The following is a 20,619-nucleotide window of genomic DNA, read 5'->3' on the forward strand; positions in this document are numbered from 1 at the left end:
TATAAGCCCCAAAAGTATAGTTCCAATTTTTTAAAACTTTACATCTGTTTCTCAGTTTTTATGCCATTTATTTGTCATTTGTCTAATATAAATGACAATCTCTAAGTTCCAAGGTTAAAACAACCTACAAACATGAATGGTTAGACTTGGATAATAAACCTTTCAGGTTTGTTTATGTTTTATTTGTGCTGCTGGTAGGGCTTGAATTCAGTGCTTGGGCACTATCTCTTAGGTTTGTGACTCAAACTAGTATTCCACACTTGAGCCACAAGATTTCTAGCTTTTTGCTGGTTAACTGGAGATAGTCTCATGTGGCTTTGAATCATAATCCACAGAGCTATTTCCTGAATTGCTAGGACTACATGTGTGAGCCATTGGCACCCAGTACCTTTCAGTTTTGTTTGTTTTATTGTTATTATAAGGGTAATGTACAGAAGGGTTACAGTTACATAAACCTTTCAGTTTTTGAAAACTCGTTTGTGTTAATATTTAAAAGCCAACAATTTTATTTTGGATATTCCTTCTTCCTGGGGGAAAATAGCAACACCATTAACAGTAGTGCCAGATTGCTACAGGTCCTGTATTGGTGAAGCAGCTAGCCCAACTTGCAGGCAGGCCTCTGCCTCTATTACTGTTCTCTATGCTCTTGGCTGACCCACACACTCACTCCAAGTTCACCGTCAATAGCTCCCCTCACTCTGCTAACACAGGGACTTTTACATTCATCCCACCTGCCTCAAATTTCTACGAGGTATTTGAGTTTGTGATTCTTGACCTTCATTATAGACATGAAAATAACAGCTAAAACTTCATACTTAGCAAAACTAGACAATTTTCCATGTATGAACTAATTCATTTAATATTCAAAATAACCAATAGGGTAGACCCTATCAGAATGTTCATTTCACAGAGGAGAAAGCTGAGGGGCCAAGATGTTAACAATTTGACCTCAAAGTGCAATGGCACCTGACTCACAGGCAGGCATATGGCTGGAAAGGGTAAGGCTCCTCCCAAGGAGACTATGTAATTTGAATACATTCTTTATCTTCAGAAGTATGTGGTTAATGGCTAATACTTTTCTTTAATCACATAGGAAGGTAGGTATCAGTGGCTCAGACTTGTATTCCTAGCTACTCAGAAGGCTGAGATATGAAGCGGAAAAGTCGAGACTCTTATCTCCAACTAGCCACCAAAAATCTGGAAGTGGAGCTGTGGATCAAGTGCTAGAGTGCTAGCCTTGAGCAAAAAAAAAGCTCATGGGCAGTGTCTAGGCCCTAAGTTTAAGCCTAGAACTAGCAACAAAAAGTACATAGGAAGCAAAATTTAGATGCAAACTGGACCTTACATAACTGTATTTAACTTATATCATACTTGATGAGACAAGTTGTCCTCTCTAAGGGTTTGCTGATCACTGCCAGAAAATGTTCATTGCACACCACAAACAGTGAGTCTACTGCCTGCATAGTGTAAGGACCAGTTTCAGGACTCAGTCCTTTTGGTCTTTAAAGTAAGATTCACTTGATCTTTTCATGCACATAAAATTAACAAAATGCTTCACAACAACAAAAATCTTTGCATCACCTATTGCATCTTTTCTGAAAAAAAAGAAAGAGAAAAAGCTACAGCCTGATTCCAGCATCAATACTGAAAAATCAACAGTGATGATCTTCTTATGCATTGGTATTTCCATATTCCAGAACAAGGGACTATTGTCTTCTGCCTAAGAACTAAGAAGTACTGAGAGTAGTTCTGTCTTTAATGTCTTCCAACCTGTTTATGACCTTTTCATGGGCCAGGTGACCCAGAGAACTTCATTATCTTTCAGCACTTTTTTTCTTTTTTTGTGCCATAAAGTTTACAAAATATAATAATCCTAGCTACTCAGGAGGCTGAGAGCTGAGGATCGCAGTTCAAACCAGTCTGGGTAGGAAAGTCCTTGAGACTCTTTTCTCCAATTAACCACCAGAAAACTGGAAGTGGTGCTGTGGCTCAAGTGGTAGGGTGCTTGCCTTGAACTGAAGAGCTGCGGGACAGCACCCAGGCCTAGCGTTCAAGCCCCACAACTGACCTCTCCTAATTCTCTAATTAGCCAAAGGCTAATATGTCTAATTTAAGTTAAATATCTGTTAAATTACAAAGGTTATTATGCTAATATTAAAGACAATAAGATCGAATTTCTACTCAGGTCTGGCTCCTAAATTCTACTTTATTCTACTTGCCACAAATTCTACTTTATTCTATATGCCATGATATCCCAGGGGCTGAATAGTGTAATAGTTGCTCAGTGAGGCTTTTAAGCACTGATTTGCTGACTTGCTTTTTTTTAGGGGGACAGAGCAAGCCTAAAGCACAGAAAGTGAGAACATCTCACTCACAGGAGACTCACATCAGCATATAATCAATGGAACTACAATCTGCAGGAAATTTCATTCTTTCCAAATGGACAGACACATGCTGGCTTATTTATGAGTCCCAAGGATTTGGCAAACAAGGATGAAAAGTAAGAAATCAGAGTTGATTACAGAAGAAATACTGATAAAGAATGGAGATGAAGACTCTTCCTGTAAGTCCTAGAAGATGCTGGAGCAGACAACTGCACCCAGAATAGCATAGTTACCCTAGGTCTTTATAGCTCAAAATTTTAAAGTGAATAGAAAAGAATCAAAAAGTTATTTGTGAAGTAACAACTTCTTCCTAGCAGACAAGCAGAGAGAGCATCTAGATTTCTACATTAAAAGTGCACACTCCATTCCAACCAAGAATCAATGGAGCACAGCTTGACAGGATTTGAGGGACTCTGTGTGAATGTCCAGGTCTGTGATCTGCTGTGTTACCTGAGGAATGTGGTCTAGCATCAACTGCATGCAACAGATGGTGCTCTTACAGCAAAGGCATTGGCTGAGGCAGGGTAGCACTGGAAGGCACCAGTTTATCAGGAGAAAGCAAGTGGTCCAGCAGAGCTCCATGTTTCCATCCCTTGCTGGCCTGGCCAAGCCCCAGGCAAGACAACAGCCAGTGTAGTAGCAACAGCCATAATAGCAATGACCAGGGTTGGGCTACTGGGAACTTTGGCTGAAAGCAGCTTCCGGGGTAATGGCCAGTGCCGGAGCAGTAATCACATTACAGGACTGAGGGTTGAGCAGCCTTAGTAGATACCAGAATCTCCCATGGCAGATGCTTGGGAATAGGCAGCATGATGCAAATAAAAACTTTTATAATTTGCTTCCACTGCATTTTTAAGTAAGCCCCAGCCTCTTAGCCCCCAGCTGTCCTTTTGAAGCTTAAGATGGTTAATTATTTATTGAATCCATGCAGAACAGCCTTTCTCCCTTTTATCTAGCATCCCTATCAAATCCTAAAGGGTAGACAGTCATAATTAGTTGATCTGGGTGCCCAAATTCCTTCCTTACTCCTTGTCATGCTTTGATACAGTATTTCATTTTTTTCTATATATTATCCTACTCATGAAACTTGATGCATTTCACTTGTGTCAAACTCAAACCAGGACCTTGTGATTTCTACTTTAAATATTTATAGCTTAAAATTGAATGCTTAAAACCTGAGCTCATAAATTTGCTTGGAGAGACAACTGACAGCAAGCACACATGTAAGCATGTGCTGGCTAAAGTTGGGTGAATCACAAGTTTCTTATGGCCTCATGGGGAAGCAGCCAACTATAAACTAAAAAACTATAAAACAGGCCACACACTCAAACACCTATTAGTCTAAATATAAGGAGATAGTTTCTTAATACTTTTGTCTCATCATTGAAGACTAAAAATTTCAAACACATCTCTTTTGAAAAATATAAAACTACCAGAAAAGCCAAGTAACACTTGGCTAATAAATCCTAGATGACCATATTGAGAGAAGTTGAGGACTAGTTCTTAGGTATTTTACCAACCTTATGAGAAAAAATAAAATTCATCCTCTCAGTACTAATGGTTTGCTCTTTTCACTCTATTATGAGTGAACACTGCCCTCTTTTGGCAAAATGTTCATATTCACGAGCGATTTTTTTTTTAATTTAAGTAGCTGTACAAAGGAGTTGTCACTTAACAAGTTTATGAATACAATGTGCCATCACTTTTAATTTTGCAGGATATGCAGAGAATTCTTGATTGCATTCTCCACCTTTTCATTCCTCTCTCCCTTTCCCCTTGACCCTACCCCACCCCTTTCAAGTATTCATTTCCTAGTATTTTATTGTATTGTAGTTAATTTTTATTGTAAAAGTGATTTACAGAGGGGTTACAGTCACATAAGTCAGATATTGATTACATTTCTTTTTGAAGTGTTATTCTTCCTTCATTTTTCTCCCAATTTCTTCCTTCCCAACTCTCTCCCAAACAAGTTGTATAGCTCATATTCAATAGCATCTAGTGAGACATCCTGTTTTATTCTGTTAATTTTGAATTGAAAGGTAAAATGATTTGAAGAAACAAATGCATCTTTGTGAAAATTAATGATTTTAAGGCGGAGACTGAGATCTGAGAATCCCAGATCAAAGCCAAGCTGGGCTGGAAATTCTGGAAGACTGTTATCTCCAATTAACCACCAGGAAACTGAAAGTGTAGCTGTGACTCAAGTAGTAGAGTGCTACCCTTGAACAAAAAAGTATTCAGGCCCTGAGGCCCTGAGTTCAAACCCCAGGACACTCCCCAACTCCCCTTACTCCCCTCAGATTTAAAAGTAACATTTAAATATGCTTGACATTGTTTAGATGTTTTACTAAGTATCCCAATAAATCTAATCAGCAAGCCTACCCCTCCAACTCCACTCACAATGTAAGATCTTGCTGGGGTGAGGCTGAGGTGGACCAGACCTGGAAGATAGTGCCCTATGTTTTCAGTACAATAAATATCTGTATTCCTAAAGCCCTTTCTAGAAACTAGGAGGAAAATCTTTCCACATGTATGTTGAATAGTTAATTTTAAAAGAGAAAGAAAAAACTCTGCAGGCAACAGAGGATGTGAGAGCTGCAGGACAAACCATCTTGATCTACCTTGGCCACTACTGACAGCCCTCCTTTTGCATAGTGCTTTACATACCTACTACATGTGCTGACAAAATACTAATGCTGTGTGTCTGTCTGTCCAGAGACTTGCATTCAGGGCCTTGTGCTCTTGCTTGGCCTTTTCAGTCAAGGCTGGAGCTCCTCCATCTAAGCCAACACCTCCATTTCTGGCTTTTTGTTGGTTAATTGGAGATGTTTCACAGACTTCTGTCCCATCCAGCTTTGATCATAATTCTACCTCAGCCTCCTCAGTAACTGAGATTACATGAATGAGCCACCAGCACCTTGCTTAAAACCATTTTTGCAAATGTGTCCATGTGTTATGACTGAGGAAAATATCAAGATGTGTACAAGAGTCTGAGGACACAGTAGGAAGGCCATAGGGTTAGGTAAAAGTTGAAAGCTAGTTCAGCTCCAAATAATTTGGATAAGGAAGTGAAATAACTTCAGGAACGAAACATTACAAAGAAAAAAAAATGCTGAAAAATCTCTAGCATAAAGCCAGAGCAACATCTTAGAAACAACTCCCACCCTAGCAAGGTTCAGCCTACTCACACCTAGGAAAATGGTCTACTTTAAAATCTGCTATAGGGCTGGACGTCAGTAGATCATGCTTGTAATCCTACACAGCAGTCTGAGATCTGAGGATCACAGTTCAAAGCTAACCCAGACAGAAATGTCCCAGTGAGATTCTTATCTCCAATTAACTACTCAAAAACCAGAAGTAGACCTGCAGCTCAAAGTAGTAGAGCATTAGCCTTGAGCAAGAGAGCTCAAGGACAGTATGTAGGCTTGAGTTAAAGCCCCACAACTGACGGGGGGGGGGGGGGGGGGGGTGGAGTAAAAATCTGCTATGAGGAGGCAGAGGGTAAAACCTCTCTGGAAACCTAATACCTGCAAAGTGGCCCCCATGAGATTTTTCACCCACTTTACCCAGAGGGTCCAGAAGACGTTAAGTGCAGAATTTTAAAAAGATCACGCTGGAAGACCACAACTCAGGCAACTAAAAATCACCATGCATCTAGCTTTACAATCTAAGCTCTGTCCAACCCTGGGGGCGGGGGGGGGGGGAGTGGAAGGAGAAGCAAACAGCTGTGAAAAATTAGTAGAAGCCCTCCTTAAGTTCACGAGAATACAAGAATCAAATATAAGTATTAAATTGTTTGGTTCACTGTTGTGGAGAATTGAACATATTTAATAGAGTACAAAGACAAAAATATCCAGGCCAATGTTAAAAAGCAGAACTAGCAAGAAAAAAAACAGAAGACAATAAAACTTCACATGAGCGCTTAAAAACATTTGAAAGCAACTTCAAAGAGAATTAGTGGTGAAATTATCTAAAACTCACTTGTAAAACAAAAAGGTGATACACTCATCAGTGATGCCTGTAATTCTAGCTATTCAGGAGCCTGAGATCTCAGGATCACACCAGCTCAGGCTGGAAAGCCCATTAGCCACTTATTTCCAAATAATCACAGATGTGGAGCTGTGGCTCATGTAGTAGAGCTCTAGCCTTGAGGACAAAAGCTCAGGGATAGAACTCAGAGCCTGCCTGAGTTCAAACCCCAGGACTTACAGAAAAAAAGTGGATAATAATTGCAGAATTCACAAAGAAACCAACTCACACAGAAATAAGATAAATGAATACCAGGTAGGCAAAGTAAAAAGAAATGAACACCAGGAACATTACAAGAAACTACAAAGGATTGACAATGCCAGGGCAAAGATATTAACATCAAGATGAAATCTCTGAAGCAGACACAGATAAAAGACAGATGACCTTCAAAGGAATGACTGTCAGTTGAATTGGCAGCATCAATGAAAGCTGAATGTAGAGAAATCACAAATCCTTTAGAGAAAACACTGCAAATCTAAAACTATATAACCTATGGACTATTTTTCAAGAACAAAGACAAAATAAAATGTTTTCAGTAGAGAAAACTGAAAGTTAGGGACCTATAGTCATTCACTAAAGGAAACTCAGAGGAATGTACTTTAGGCAAAAGGAAATGTGGTCAAAGATGAAGGAATAAGGAAAAATAAGAGTAAGTGATAACAAATCTAATTCATCACTGATCATATAAACAATGGTAACAGTACAATGGAAGAACTTGAATTTTTGGACTTAAGAACACACTTTCCTAATAAAGCACAGAGCCAAGTTCAAAAACCTTAGTATTGACCAAAAGAAAAAAACTAAACAAGTGAAAGAACACATGATAAATTAACATATAGTTTTAAGGTGATAACTTCAGCGACAAGGATAATAAATATTAGATGGATAATGAAGAGGTCCACAGTAATTGAAAGCTGGGAGGAAAGCATACAACTTCTAAAATAATAAAATAAAAATAAAATAAAAATATCGATTATAAAATCAGTAAGAGAAGACTGGGGTTCCGGGAAGATGGCGGAGGAGAAGCTAGAGGCTAAACAAGCTCTCACATAGAAAGCAGTTTTAGAGTTCCAGTGAACAGTCCAAAGCCAGAGAATCACACCAAGTGTGCCTTCACAGGACAGAGAGTTAGGCCAGAGAGGGAAAATCCAGGCAAGGAGACAGATCTGAGCTCTTGCCAGCAGCCACCACTGCTGCAGCAGCAGCGGTGGCAGAGGTGGCCGAACCCGCCATACCTGAATCACAGAGAGTCCGGGACAAAGGAGCCAGACACAGCGGGCGAGCGGATTCTACTCAACACCAGCAAGAACCGACAAGGAGCAGACTCTTCATCCTGCAGTTTGCAGACCAGAGACGACCCAGGAACCAAGACTCAGCATGAGTAGAAGCCTGATGTTCTCACTCCTTCTCAGGGAGCAGAGGAGGGAAGGCCACCCCACTCCTCCCCCCAAGTACTGGAGATCTCCATCTTGGATACCGACAAAGCTCAGCAGAGCTGCTAGCACCAACTCAGGACTTGGAAGAAAACTAGAATAATTTAGCAGGTCACAAGATCCTAACCTTACCTGCCAGACTCAGGGAAAAGTCACCCAGCTTGCGTGCCAGTCCTAGCAGTGGCTTTCTTCACTGGGTAATCAGAGCCAGAGGCTGCCCCTCCCTTTAGCAGCCTTGACAATCAATGGAAATTCAGTAAACAGAAACCCTGAGAGTGGCTCCAGGCTGGGCTCTGTGAGTTTCTCACAAACTAGCCCCCAGGAAAAGCTACTGTTTGCTGAAAAGCCTCAACTCTACCCAGAACCTAGCCTCATCACAGCATCTCCAAACTTGAGGAAAAAGCCATCTCCCTCTTTTGTGATACTCAAAGCAGATCTCCCTCCCATTGAACTAACCTGGGAGGAGGATCGCAAAATCCTGGGTAAAGCAGAGCATTTTTCTGCTTGTTCAAACAAACTGACTTAAGAAACCAACCAAGCCACAGGACCACAAGCAGACCAGAGACTCCAAGAGGCTGGATATGGACACAAGGGAGATACAGGATTTTTCCCACCCCTCCCAAAAAAAATCAAAGAATTTTTTTTTCTTTTTTCTTTTTTTGGTACCTTTTATAAAAAATTTTTTTCTTTTCTAAAACATTTTTTAATTTTTTATTTTTATTTTTATTTTAGGGATACGTGTGTGTGCGTTTTTCTTTTTATTTCTTTTTAAAAAAACTTTTTTTTGTTTTTTGTTTAGCTCTACTGAACTTCTGATCTTTTTTCTTCCTTTCTTATCCTTTTCACCTATTCTTCTCTTTTGTTCTTCTTTATGTGACTTGTCCTGCACATCCTCAGATAAACCCATAGTTGACTATTAGACCCTGTCCCCCATTGTGTACTCACTTAATCCACAAATTTATTACTCAATTCAAAACCTCTGAGACTTAAATTCCTTAATAGCAGTATTACCTCTTTATACCTGTATAATATTTTAAGTATTTTTATTTTGAAGTTTTTCACATCCCCTCTATAGCCCTCCCCTTCTCTCATTATATTCCCTTTTTTTCTCTGAATAGTTTGATTTTGGATTGCATACTATTATTATTTTTTACTTTTCTATTTTTTCTGGTCTCTTTTCTTTTCCCTTTCTCTTTATTCTTTTTTTCTCTCTCTCTACTTTCATTATATCCAAACTATTTCCTGCTTTGAGATTAGTACTTAGTTAACTCTCCCTGTGCCTTCCCACATCACTCTATTCCTATTTTTTACCCACATCTCTCCCTAACCAATAATTTCTGGTTTTCCAAATTCTTCTTTGCGGTTCGTAGCCCATTAATACATAGTTGTTTGATGTTGAATAGATGTATCTGTTGAACTAGATTGTATCTGCAGACTATTGACTGCGCAAATTCAGACTTTGGTTGATGCTTGCCTTAAAATAGTGTTCTAGCAAAAAAAATGGTATTATTTTCATCCCAAATGGGCAGAGTAAGCCAGAAAAACACAAGAAAAATGGCAAGTTTGGCTATCTCAACTCCCACTCATGATAATCAGGGGACAGAACAGATAATGAATAATCCAGAGGAGAATTCCCAAATAGCTCTACAAACACTGCTGGTAAACATGATAAATGAAAAGATTGAAAACATACCAAGGACCCTGTATGAGCGTGATAGGGAGAGAGAGGAGGCAAACAAAAGGTCAATGCAGGAAAAGATTGAAAACCTACAAAGGACTCTGTATGAGCATGATAGGGAGAGAGACGAGGCAATCCAAAAGTTTATACAGGAGTATCATGAGCATGAGGAAGCTACTCAAATACTGATACAAGATTTGCACAAGCAGCTTGAGAATACTCAAAGAGAAAGGCAGGAATGGTGTGAACATGCTGAGAACACTCAAAGAGAACTACAGCAATGGCATGAATGGGAGCGGGAAGAAGCTAAGCAAAGAGTAATACAGGAATTGAGAGAGCAGGATGAGAATACACAAAGAACACTAAAGGCATTCATGGAATCCATTAACAAAGAGCTGAAGGAAGTCAGGGAGACCACAAAGGGAATGCTGAATGGAACCCAACAGAAGGAATGGGAGTCCAAGGAAACCATAACCAATCAACTAAGTGATTTGAGAATAAACACTGAACACCAAATTAAGGAAGAAAAGAAGTTCATACAAGATCTAAAACAAAGCTTCAACAAAGAATTTGAAGCCATCAAAGCTGACCAATAGAAGGAAAAGAAATAAAAAAAAAAAAAGTAGAAAGTCTTGACAGCAGGTTAGACCATGAAGAAAATCGAATCTCAGGGATTGAAGACAGCCTAGATATTATAGAGAAAGAACATACAACCATCCAAGACAAGTCCAAAAAATATGATAGACCTATCCAACACTTGGAAGACACCATCAGAAGGCCTAATCTAAGGATAATGGGTGTAGAGGAGCACCCAGAAACAGAAGTTAATGGTCTAGGAAATTTGTTTAACAGAATCATAGCAGAGAACCTCCAAAATATTCAAAAAGATATGCCTATTCAGATACAAGAAGCTTTAAGAACTCCAAGTAGACCAGACCAGAATAGGACATCCCACCGTCACATTATAATCCACACAGGATCAACTCAGAACAAGGAAAAGATCCTTAAAGCTGTCAAGGAGAAAAGGGTAATCACCTATAAAGGGAAACCAATTAGAATCACCTCAGATTTCTCAGCAGAGACAATCAAAGCAAGAGGAGCCTGGAATGATGTATGCCATGCCCTAAAAACAAACAACTATCAACCAAGAATACTGTACCCAGCTAAACTCTCTTTCATAACTGAAGGCCAAATAAAAACCTTCCATAGCAAAGAAAAATTGAAACAATACATCTCCACCAAACCAGCCCTACAAAACATTCTTAAAGATGTCCTACACAGAGAAAACCAACAAAACCACAATAAGGACCAAGAAACTGCACCCAAACTGAGAATCCAAGAACCATAGGAAGAACCCAGTTTTTGCAGTCCCCAAGAAGGTTGATAACATGGCAGGAACTCCCAAATACCTCTCAGTCCTATCTATCAACATTAACGGGCTTAACTCCCCAATTAAGGGACATAGACTCTCTAGTTGGATTAAAAAACAAGACCCTTCTATCTGCTGCCTGCAGGAGTCACATCTTGCCCGTAAAAACAAACACATTTTCAATGTTAAAGGATGGAGCAAAATCTACCAAGCAAACGGCCCCCATAACCAGGCAGGAGTTGCAATCCTAATATCAGATAAAATAGACTTCAAATTAAAATTCATGAGAAGAGATAAAGAAGGTCGCTACATCCTAATTAAGGAATCTCTCCTTCAGGAGGATATTACAATTCTAAATATCTATTCGCCAAACAATGGAGCACCCAAATTTATCCAAGAAACACTACTTTCCCTCAAATCCCACATAGATCCAAAGATATTAATTGTTGGGGATTTTAACACACCACTCTCCCCACTAGATAGATCAACTTGGCAAAAACTCAACAGAGAAACCGCAGATCTAAACAGCTGCATAGATCAACTAGATTTAACAGACATCTACCGAATATTTCACCCAGCAGCACATGGAACATTTTCTAAAACAGACCACATTTTAGGCCACAAAGCAAACTTGTCTAAATTCAGAAACATTGAAGTTATACCTTGCATTCTCTCTGACCACAAGGGAATAAAATTAGAACTCAATACCAGAAGCCACCAAAGAAAGTCCGGTAACACATGGAGGCTGAACAACACACTGCTGAATCATGAGTGGGTCATGGAAGAGATTAGAAAGGAAATTCAAATGTTCATGCTATTCAACAAACTACCAGTTCCTATGGGACACAGCAAAGGCAGTACTCAGAGGCAAGTTTATAGCTCTGAGCTCCTACGTCAACAAATTTCAGAGATCTGAAACCAACAATTTAATGAGACATCTGAACCTCCTTGAAAAAGAGCAGCAAGATAAACCCCAACCCAGTAGACAGAAAGAAATAATTAAAATTAAATCAGAATTAAATGAATTAGAATCCAAAAAAAAAAAGCATAGAAAGAATCAACAAAGAGTTGGTTCTTTGAAAAAATTAACAAAATTGACAGACCCTTAGCAAATCTTATCAGAAAAAGAAAAGAACACACCCAAATTAATAAACTCAGAGATGAGAATGGAAACATCACCATGGAAATAACCAAGATTCAGCACATTATAAGGGAATACGTCTCAAAACTTTATGCTAATAAGTTTGAGAACTTGGCAGAAATGGACCTTTTCCTGACAAATATTGACATGCCAAAACTAAACCAAGATGAGTTAAACCATCTTAACAGGCCCATATCAAGCATTGAAATAGAAACAGCAATAAGAGACCTCCCAGGTAAGAAAAGTCCAGGACCAGATGCCTTTACAGCGGAATTCTACAAGGCCTTCAAAGCAGAGCTCACACCAATACTCCTCCAACTCTTCAATGAAATTGAAAGAGAAAGTTCACTACCAAACACATTCTATGAAGCCATCATAACCCTCATCCCAAAACCAGGCAGGGACTCATCAAAGAAAGAGAACTATAGACCCATTTCTTTGATAAACATTGATGCAAAACTTCTCAACAAAATTTTGGCCAATCGACTTCAACAATTCATCCAAAAAGTCATACATCACAATCAAACAGGATTCATTTCAGGGATGCAAAGCTGGTTAAATATATGCAAATCGGCTAATATTATACATCACATCAACAGGAACAAGGATAAGAACCACATGGTTATCTCAATAGATGCAGAAAAAGCATTCGACAAGATCCAACACCCCTTTATGATGAAGGTTTTGGAAAAATTAGGAATCCATGGAACACTCCTCAATACAATAAAGGCTGTATATGACAAACCTACAGCCAGCATTATACTTAATGGTGAAAAACTAAAGCCATTTCCTCTTAACTCAGGAACAAGACAAGGATGTCCACTATCTCCACTTCTCTTCAACCTAGTATTAGATTGCCTAGCTACAGCAATGAGACAAGATGCAAACATAAAGGGGATCCAAACAGGGAAAGAAGAAGTAAAACTCTCCCTCTTTGCAGATGACATGATCTTGTATTTAAAGACTCCCATAGACTCCACTCCCAAATTACTCAAGCTGATTCAAAACTTTGGCAAAGTAGCAGGGTATAAAATTAACCCCCAAAATCAATAGCTTTTCTGTATGGCAACAATGAGAAAAGTGTGGCTGAAATTAGGAAAGCAACTCCATTTGTAATAGCCCCACAAAAAATAAAATACCTAGGAATTAACTTAACCAAAGAAGTGAGGGACCTCTATGATGAAAACTTTAAAAACTTGAAAAAAGAAATCAAAACAGAACTTAGAAAATGGCAAAAACTCCCATGCTCCTGGATTGGAAAGATTAACATTGCGAAAATGGCAATACTTCCCAAGGCTATCTACAAATTCAATGTGATACCTATAAAAATTCCAATCTCATTCTTCAAGGAAATAGAAGAGGAAATCCAAAAATTCATATGGAACAATAAAAGACCCCGAATAGCAAAAACGCTCAACAGAAAAAACACTGCTGGAGGAATATCAATACCAAATTTCAAACTCTACTATAAAGCCATAGTAATCAAAACAGATTGGTACTGGCACAAGAACAGACCTCAGGACCAATGGAATAGAACTGAAAACCCAGAAATGAACCTACAGACCTATAGCCATCTAATCTTTGATAAGGGAGCTAAAAAAATAGAATGGAAGAAAGACAGCCTCTTCAGTAAATGGTGCTGGCAAAATTGGTTAACTACTTGTAGAAAACTAAAGCTAGATCCTTATATATCACCCTGCCCCAGAATCAACTCCAAATGGATCAAAGACCTCGGAGTCAAAGAAGACACTCTGAAAACATTACAGGATGGAATAGGTCTCCTTGGCGCAGGCCGAAATTTTCTGAATAGAGACCCGGAAACACAACAAATCAAAGAAAGGTTGGACAAATGGGATTGCATGAAGTTGCAGAGCTTCTGCATGGCAAAGGACATAGCTAGTAAGATCAATAGAAAGCCCACGGGTTGGGAGAAGATCTTCACTAGCCATACAATGGACAAGGGTCTCATATCTAAAATATACTTGGAACTCAAAAAATTAAATCCCCCAACAACAGATCCTCAAAGAAGCAACTGCCCAATAAATAAGTGGGCTAAAGACTTAAAGAGAAACTTCTCTGAAGAAGAAAGAAGGATGGCCAAGAGACACATGAAGAAATGCTCAACCTCCCTAGCCATAAAAGAAATGCAAATCAAAACAACACTGAGATACCACCTCACCCCAGTTAGAATGGCAAAAATCAAGAACTCTAATAACAACAGATGCTGGAGGGGATGTGAACAGAAGGGAACCTTACTTAATTGTTGGTGGGAGTGTAAACTTATTCAACCACTTTGGAAAGCAGTATTGAGGTTCCTCAAAAGACTTCACATAGAGCTCCCCTATGACCCAGCAATCCCACTTTTGGGCATTTACCCAAATGTTTACAAACAAGACCACACTAAAGCTACCAGCACAACTATGTTTATTGCAGCATTATTTACCATAGCTAAGATCTGGAACCAACCCAGATGCCCCTCAGTAGATGAATGGATCAAGAAAATGTGGTATATATTCACAATGGAATTCTATGCCTTCATCAGAAAGAATGACATTGCTCCATTTGTTAGGAAATGAAAAGACTTGGAAAAAATTATATTAAATGAAATAAGCCAAGCCCAAAGATACATAGGTCCCATGATTTCCCTTATTTGCAATATCTTGTATATGTATGAGTCAAAGAGAAAAGGTCAGATAATGTGATGTTAGGAGAATGAACCCTTAGATATGTATTTAAATGTTTTTTTTTCTTTCATGCATTTGTTTCTAACACATTTATAAGATTATTTCTTTGTTGCTTTGTATGTCCCTCCCCCACAGTATAAGCCCTGCTTTCACTGTATTTGATGTCGGTATAATTTGTGGAGATGGGGAAAAACAAGTCGTTTAAGGATACAGGTGGACCCGTTGCAACAATGAGAAGTACAAGTTGTCATGTCGAAAACGAACTTTACAACTTTGGTGGGGTGGAGGAGAAGATTGGGTGGGGCACGGGGAGAGGCTGGGAAGGGATGTGAAGGGTAAACAAAGGAGGCTGCAATGCTTGAGAAGAAATATACTCATTATCTTGCCCATGTAATTGTAACCCCTCTGTACAGTATGTTCACAATAAATAAATAAATAAATAAATAAATATGTATATAAATAACAGAAAGCCATGTATATCACTAAGTCATTCAATAATATTGTTTTTTTTTTGTTTTATTGGTCATCTGGGGTTTGTGCTTGCTCAGCTTGCTTGTTTTTACTGGTGCCTACCACTGGAGATATGCTTCCATCCTAGGTTTTTGCTGGAAGTATAGCAAACTTTTTTTGGGGGGGGGCGTGGCTGGGCTGGCCTCAAACTATGATCCTCTGGATCTCAGCCTCCTGAGTAGCCAGGGCTACAGGCATGACCCATGGGTGTCCAGCCAATTAGTAGTAATATTTTTAATGTAAATCAATAGAAATCATTAAATTATGATTGTGAGAATGCTGAATAAATCAGCTATGTGCTATTTATAAGGAATATATCTAAATGTAAGGACACAACAAAGGCTAAACATAAAGGAATATACTAGGTGACTCTAAAACAAAGATAGATTCTGAGCTAGGTGACAGGGATTCATACCTGTAGTCTACTCAATGGGCTGAGACCTGGAGGATCTGGTGATAGAGTACCAGCTGAGAGAAAGAAAGCACACCTAGATCATAAGGCCCTGAGTTCAAAATCTAGTACCAGCAGAAGAAAGGGAGGAGGCAGGGGAAGGAAGAGATGAGGGGACGAAGGAAGGAGAAGAAGGAGAAAGGGAGAGATTGTATATGTTTAATAAAAAGAAAAGTCAAAACCACTGAATGATGTTTAATTATGTCATTGTTTATTTAACATGATTTTTCCAAGTTTTCCAATGATATAACAGGATCTGCTTTTTATCATCTCAAACTGCTAGAAATCAACACACATCTTGTATTTTAAGTATTGTGTATGCTACTTTGATGTTTTCTTTATTAAAATCAGAAGCAAATATGCTGGCCAATAAGCACTACATTTAGCTTCTTGGTAGCTAGGGTGCCATCAACAGATTCTTGAGGTTTATCTGATGACAGATGTTATTTCAGGTCTTTTCTCCAACTAGCTGTATGATGTAGGTAAACATGCCACCTCTTTAGGTCTACTTTGTCTTCTACAAAATAAAGACCTAGACTGCCTGATAGCTAATGTTTTATCTTTCTATAAAATTCCAAGACAATATTCCTCATCACTTTTATTTACTCTTATTTCATGTTCATTTACTACTTCTCCACTTATAAAGCATAGTTTTCCATTCTCAAGTAAACATGAATTCATTAAAAAATAAACACACACCCAAAATATTCTTATTCCAATATATCTGCATTAATAAGAAAGGTTTCACTTGAATTTCCACTTAATTCTACCTCTTTTTTTAAAGTCAGTGATAAAGTCACACCTGTAAAATAATGTATGTAAAAACATAAAAGATACATTTCAGTGACTGAGAAAAAATGCAATCATCAGGAAAATCTACTGTGTATTTTGTCAAGGTCAATAGAATGAAAGACAATACTGGAAACATCAATTTTCAAATACATCCTTAATAAAAACTCTCCTAAATATATCATCATTGAAGAACATGTATTTTTTACAAAGTCTGACACCAGCTCCTGTAACAATAACAATAAAATGGGAGAGGGGGGCAGATACAGGAAAACTTCCCAGGTTTTCAAGATCTATTAAAAGTGTAAAATAATCCAAACAAAATGAACACTTAGATATGAAAGACATTTTCTTTTAGACCAAAATGATATGAGGCATTTCTTAATAAAAGTTTAGTAATTATCTAAGAAAAACTGTACTCTCCCCTAATTCCACAAACACCCCACACATGCACCTCAGCCACAGGTATAAAACAAATGCCTTGTGTGAAATTGTCTTTTACATTATTAAAATATTTGCAATTATTTGGGATGATTTTATGTTTAGATTACTTCAAACAACTATCTTAGATGTGTAGATTTATTGGAGCTGAAATTTTTCAAACAGTGAGGAGATAATGACCCTTTTCATTCTACAATGATTGAGTCTCCTTGAGCAAATGTGAGCAGCTTTCAGAACAGTGGTGCTGGTGGTACTGATACTCAAAGTTTTCCCTTTAAAAATATATATAATCCATGTAACACTACATAGTAAATATGTTATATTATATACTTTCTTAACAAGGAATGACTGTTCCTAGACTTACTAGAAGAAAAAATTTAATTGCATTTACTACCGGTCTTATCACTGAAAAGCTATGAAGCTTAAGTATGTACCGGTAAGCAAAAAAAGACAAAAGAAAGAAAGAAAAAACAATTATTATGATTTTACCAAAGAAATAGAAAAATACAGGATGAAATTAAGTGAACATGGTGTCGGTCCCAGAGATTACACTACAATTCTGAACCAGATTTGCAACACAAAGCAATCTCCACACAATTCTTGTGACTACTTATACTAGAAAGTTCCAAAGCAAATATAGGCAAGCTCACCCCTACCTTGTCAAGGATAAATACTCAGATAAAGTAGGAGTCCTATTTGCTAAAGTGCATTCACTGACCACACCGCTTTGGCCCTGCTACTTGGTTCTACCCAAGAAAGTGGTGGTCATTCATGCTTATCCACTTACACACTGTCTGTACAATCAGAGACAGGCAGGATAAGGATTTCTTTTTTTAAATACTTTAAACAGTGAACTACAAGAAAAAAAATCCTAGACACAGAAAATTTTGAAATTCTAGAGTTAAGATAATGTCATGATTTTAAATACTGGAGATGTGAAGGGCCCATACAAATCAGGAGTAGTACTAAATACACATTTTCTACTTCAATATGGGCTTGCTGTGCTCTTAGAATCGCTATGAGAGAAGCAGGTATTTTCCCCATGTCTTTTGGCAAGAGCAAAAATTGTAGGGCTGCAAAATTTCATGAAATTCGTGGGGTTTTTTTTAAAGCTAAATGATTCAATATCTTGCATTATTATTGCACTCATACATTGCCCGGAATATATCTACAGCAACTCAACAAGAGTGATTGCAACAAGGTAAGGTAACTAAGTCTATCAGAAAATTCTTCTAAAGGAAATGCAAACAACTGCAATTCAAATCAGAATATTAAGTTATATTATACTTAACAATTATTTAAACCTTATATAAAATTAAATCTAACCCTCACCACTACAAATCTGTAAGGAATCAGAAAGGGCTTTATGGTAGACAAAGTGTTAAGTGTTGTTGCATTCCACTTTGAAATCACTCTGAGTTACAACAGCATTTTCCCAAGGTTTAAAGAAAAATAGATTTTAGAAAAGAGACTCTTAAATCACTGAATACATCATTTTTGTTACTGACAGAAACAAGTTATACTTTTTTTTCTACTACAATTCACTCTTATGAAAGAAGTAATTCTCTCTCTTAAAACTCCTACTAATTGCTACATTTTCAAGACTAAAGGAATTATCAGTAGGCATTCTTTTCTCTTGATTTAAGTTATTTGTCTCTAAAATATGTTAAGTAAGCTTTCAAAGATTCAGGGAGGGGAAGCTTCATGATTTTTTCTCTTAGTAAATTTTGAGGAGGCTCCTCTGGCTTCAAGGCTTCACTGTGATCTTTCTCTTCCTCTTCTTTGCTATCTTCTTCCATTTTTTCATCCTCCTCACTGTCTAGAGGCTGAGGAATAAGCTGATTACCCACAAACACGTAAGTGTTGATTCTCTGTTTGACTTTCCTTCTTTTCCTCTTGGGTGGAGCCCTCTGAGGAATCCCCTTGGCCTGCATCTCATCATTTATGAAATTTCTAAGTGTGCGCCGAATGTAAATGCGGGCCAAGTCTTGTAGATTCCTGACAGCACAAGGGGCTAAACACAAACAAAAAGAAATATTATACATTGTTCTTTTCTTCATAAAACAAAAGCAAACTGTGTTCCATAATAAACTGTAGAAACACCAAAAACTCTAAAAACTGACTTTTAGGTACTTATTATATACATTGTAAACAACATTCCATGAATTGAGGAGACTGGATGGAACAGAGGCTAAAAGGAACAAATGCAATTATGCTATCAGTATACTGGTAGAAAATGAACTATGTAACTTGGGCAGGGATGGGAAGGGGAAATTGGGTGAAAATGAAAGAAAAGGGTGACATTGTCCAAAGAAGAAATGTACATTATCTGACGTAGGAAATGGCAACCCCTCTGTACAACACCATAATAATCACAATAAAATTAATAAATATAAATAGATTAATAATTATAGAATTATAAAACAGATTGTTAAATTTATTAATAACTTAATAAAGAAAAATAAAAAGCTCAAAAAACGTGTGTGTGTGTGTGTGTGTGTGTGTGTGTGTGTGTGTGTGTGTGTGCCTATATAGCCATGTTACATGCATAAAGATTCTCTGTTAGGGTACATAGAATTTAAAGCAAGGAACGTGAGGACAAAAATGTTTGGGACAAGAATAGGAAAATGACTTTACTCTGCACATCCTTTTATACTATTTAAGTTATAGGAAAAGGACTATTTAGAAAAAACACACAGGCACAGAATTTGAATAGTTGTCTTTGTCAGACCTCTAAAGCCATTACACCCACAAGTTCTTTTTGTAAATAAACAAGTAGAACTGGTTCATGGTAAAGGAACACTAGATAGCAAGCTGAGAATAAACACAATAACCTACAGAAACAACATATTTTTTAAGCTAATTCTGTTTACTTACATCAAACATATCTTATAGTTGGGGGAGCTCTCCTGTCTGCTTCATTCCTATCTCCCTAAAAGCACAAACTAAGCCCTAAAAGCACAAACTCTTCTTTGTACCCTGCCCCAACAGTTAACACATAAATAGATTGTCAGTACTCTACCTGAAATTGATTTTGCCTGGATTCCATCTCTATGGAAATAAAACTATAACCAATGATCTTTTTCAAATATGTAACGATAAACAAATCAAAATAAACCCTGCTCATTCAAGCAGCATTAAATTTTTTATTTACATACTGATCTCTTTACTTTTGGTACTGTATTTTCTGATGGCCCCTTACAACTGGCTATAACATGTAAAATTCTCCTCTTTGTGTATGGGCCGTCTTCTCCTTTAGACTGTGAGCTCATGGAGGAAAGGAATTGTAGGGACAGGCTATTAACAGGGCATCACCTACACCAATCCCACAATAGGCTTTCTGTGCATTTCTCAGTCCATTTGTAAAGCATACCTTGCAGTAGAAGATAGTTTTTTATGGAACTTTGGGGTAGGAGGCTTTTAAACCTAATTCAAAGATTTAGCAGATACCCAGTGGCCCTGTACAAACAACTACTTTAAACTGGCTTTTACTTTGCTAATCCTGTACTGAAACCTGAAATAGAAATAAAAGATCCACTGAGTATGTTTGGCTAGAACCTGTTTTACTATTTGTCTGAAACTGCACTCAACTAAATGGAGTAGAAATTGAAGTATTATAAAAGAATGTGATTTCAAATCCTGCTTCTGCTATTAATTAGTTTTGTGTCATCTTGTTCCTTATATGTTAAAACATGCAGAATGTTGCCTGC

At 37.8% G+C, this 20,619-nt stretch overlaps 1 protein-coding gene across 3 annotated transcripts in view; it reads right to left on the reverse strand.

Moving 5' to 3' along the window:
- Positions 1–15,868: 15,868 nt before the first annotated feature.
- The window catches only part of Pcmtd1 (protein-L-isoaspartate (D-aspartate) O-methyltransferase domain containing 1), a 92,457-nt gene continuing 87,706 nt past the window's right edge, over positions 15,869–20,619 (reverse strand). For all 3 annotated transcript variants that reach the window (XM_069990701.1, XM_069990702.1, XM_069990703.1), the window contains one exon: positions 15,869–18,923. In XM_069990701.1, the coding sequence (XP_069846802.1) occupies positions 18,556–18,923 (368 nt within the window). In that variant the 3' untranslated portion in view covers positions 15,869–18,555. The remainder of the gene's footprint in view (positions 18,924–20,619) is intronic.

Source organism: Dipodomys merriami, unplaced genomic scaffold, assembly GCF_024711535.1.
Source record: "Dipodomys merriami isolate MVZ:Mamm:240054 unplaced genomic scaffold, mDipMer1.0.p SCAF_4, whole genome shotgun sequence".
Lineage (NCBI taxonomy): Eukaryota > Metazoa > Chordata > Mammalia > Rodentia > Heteromyidae > Dipodomys > Dipodomys merriami.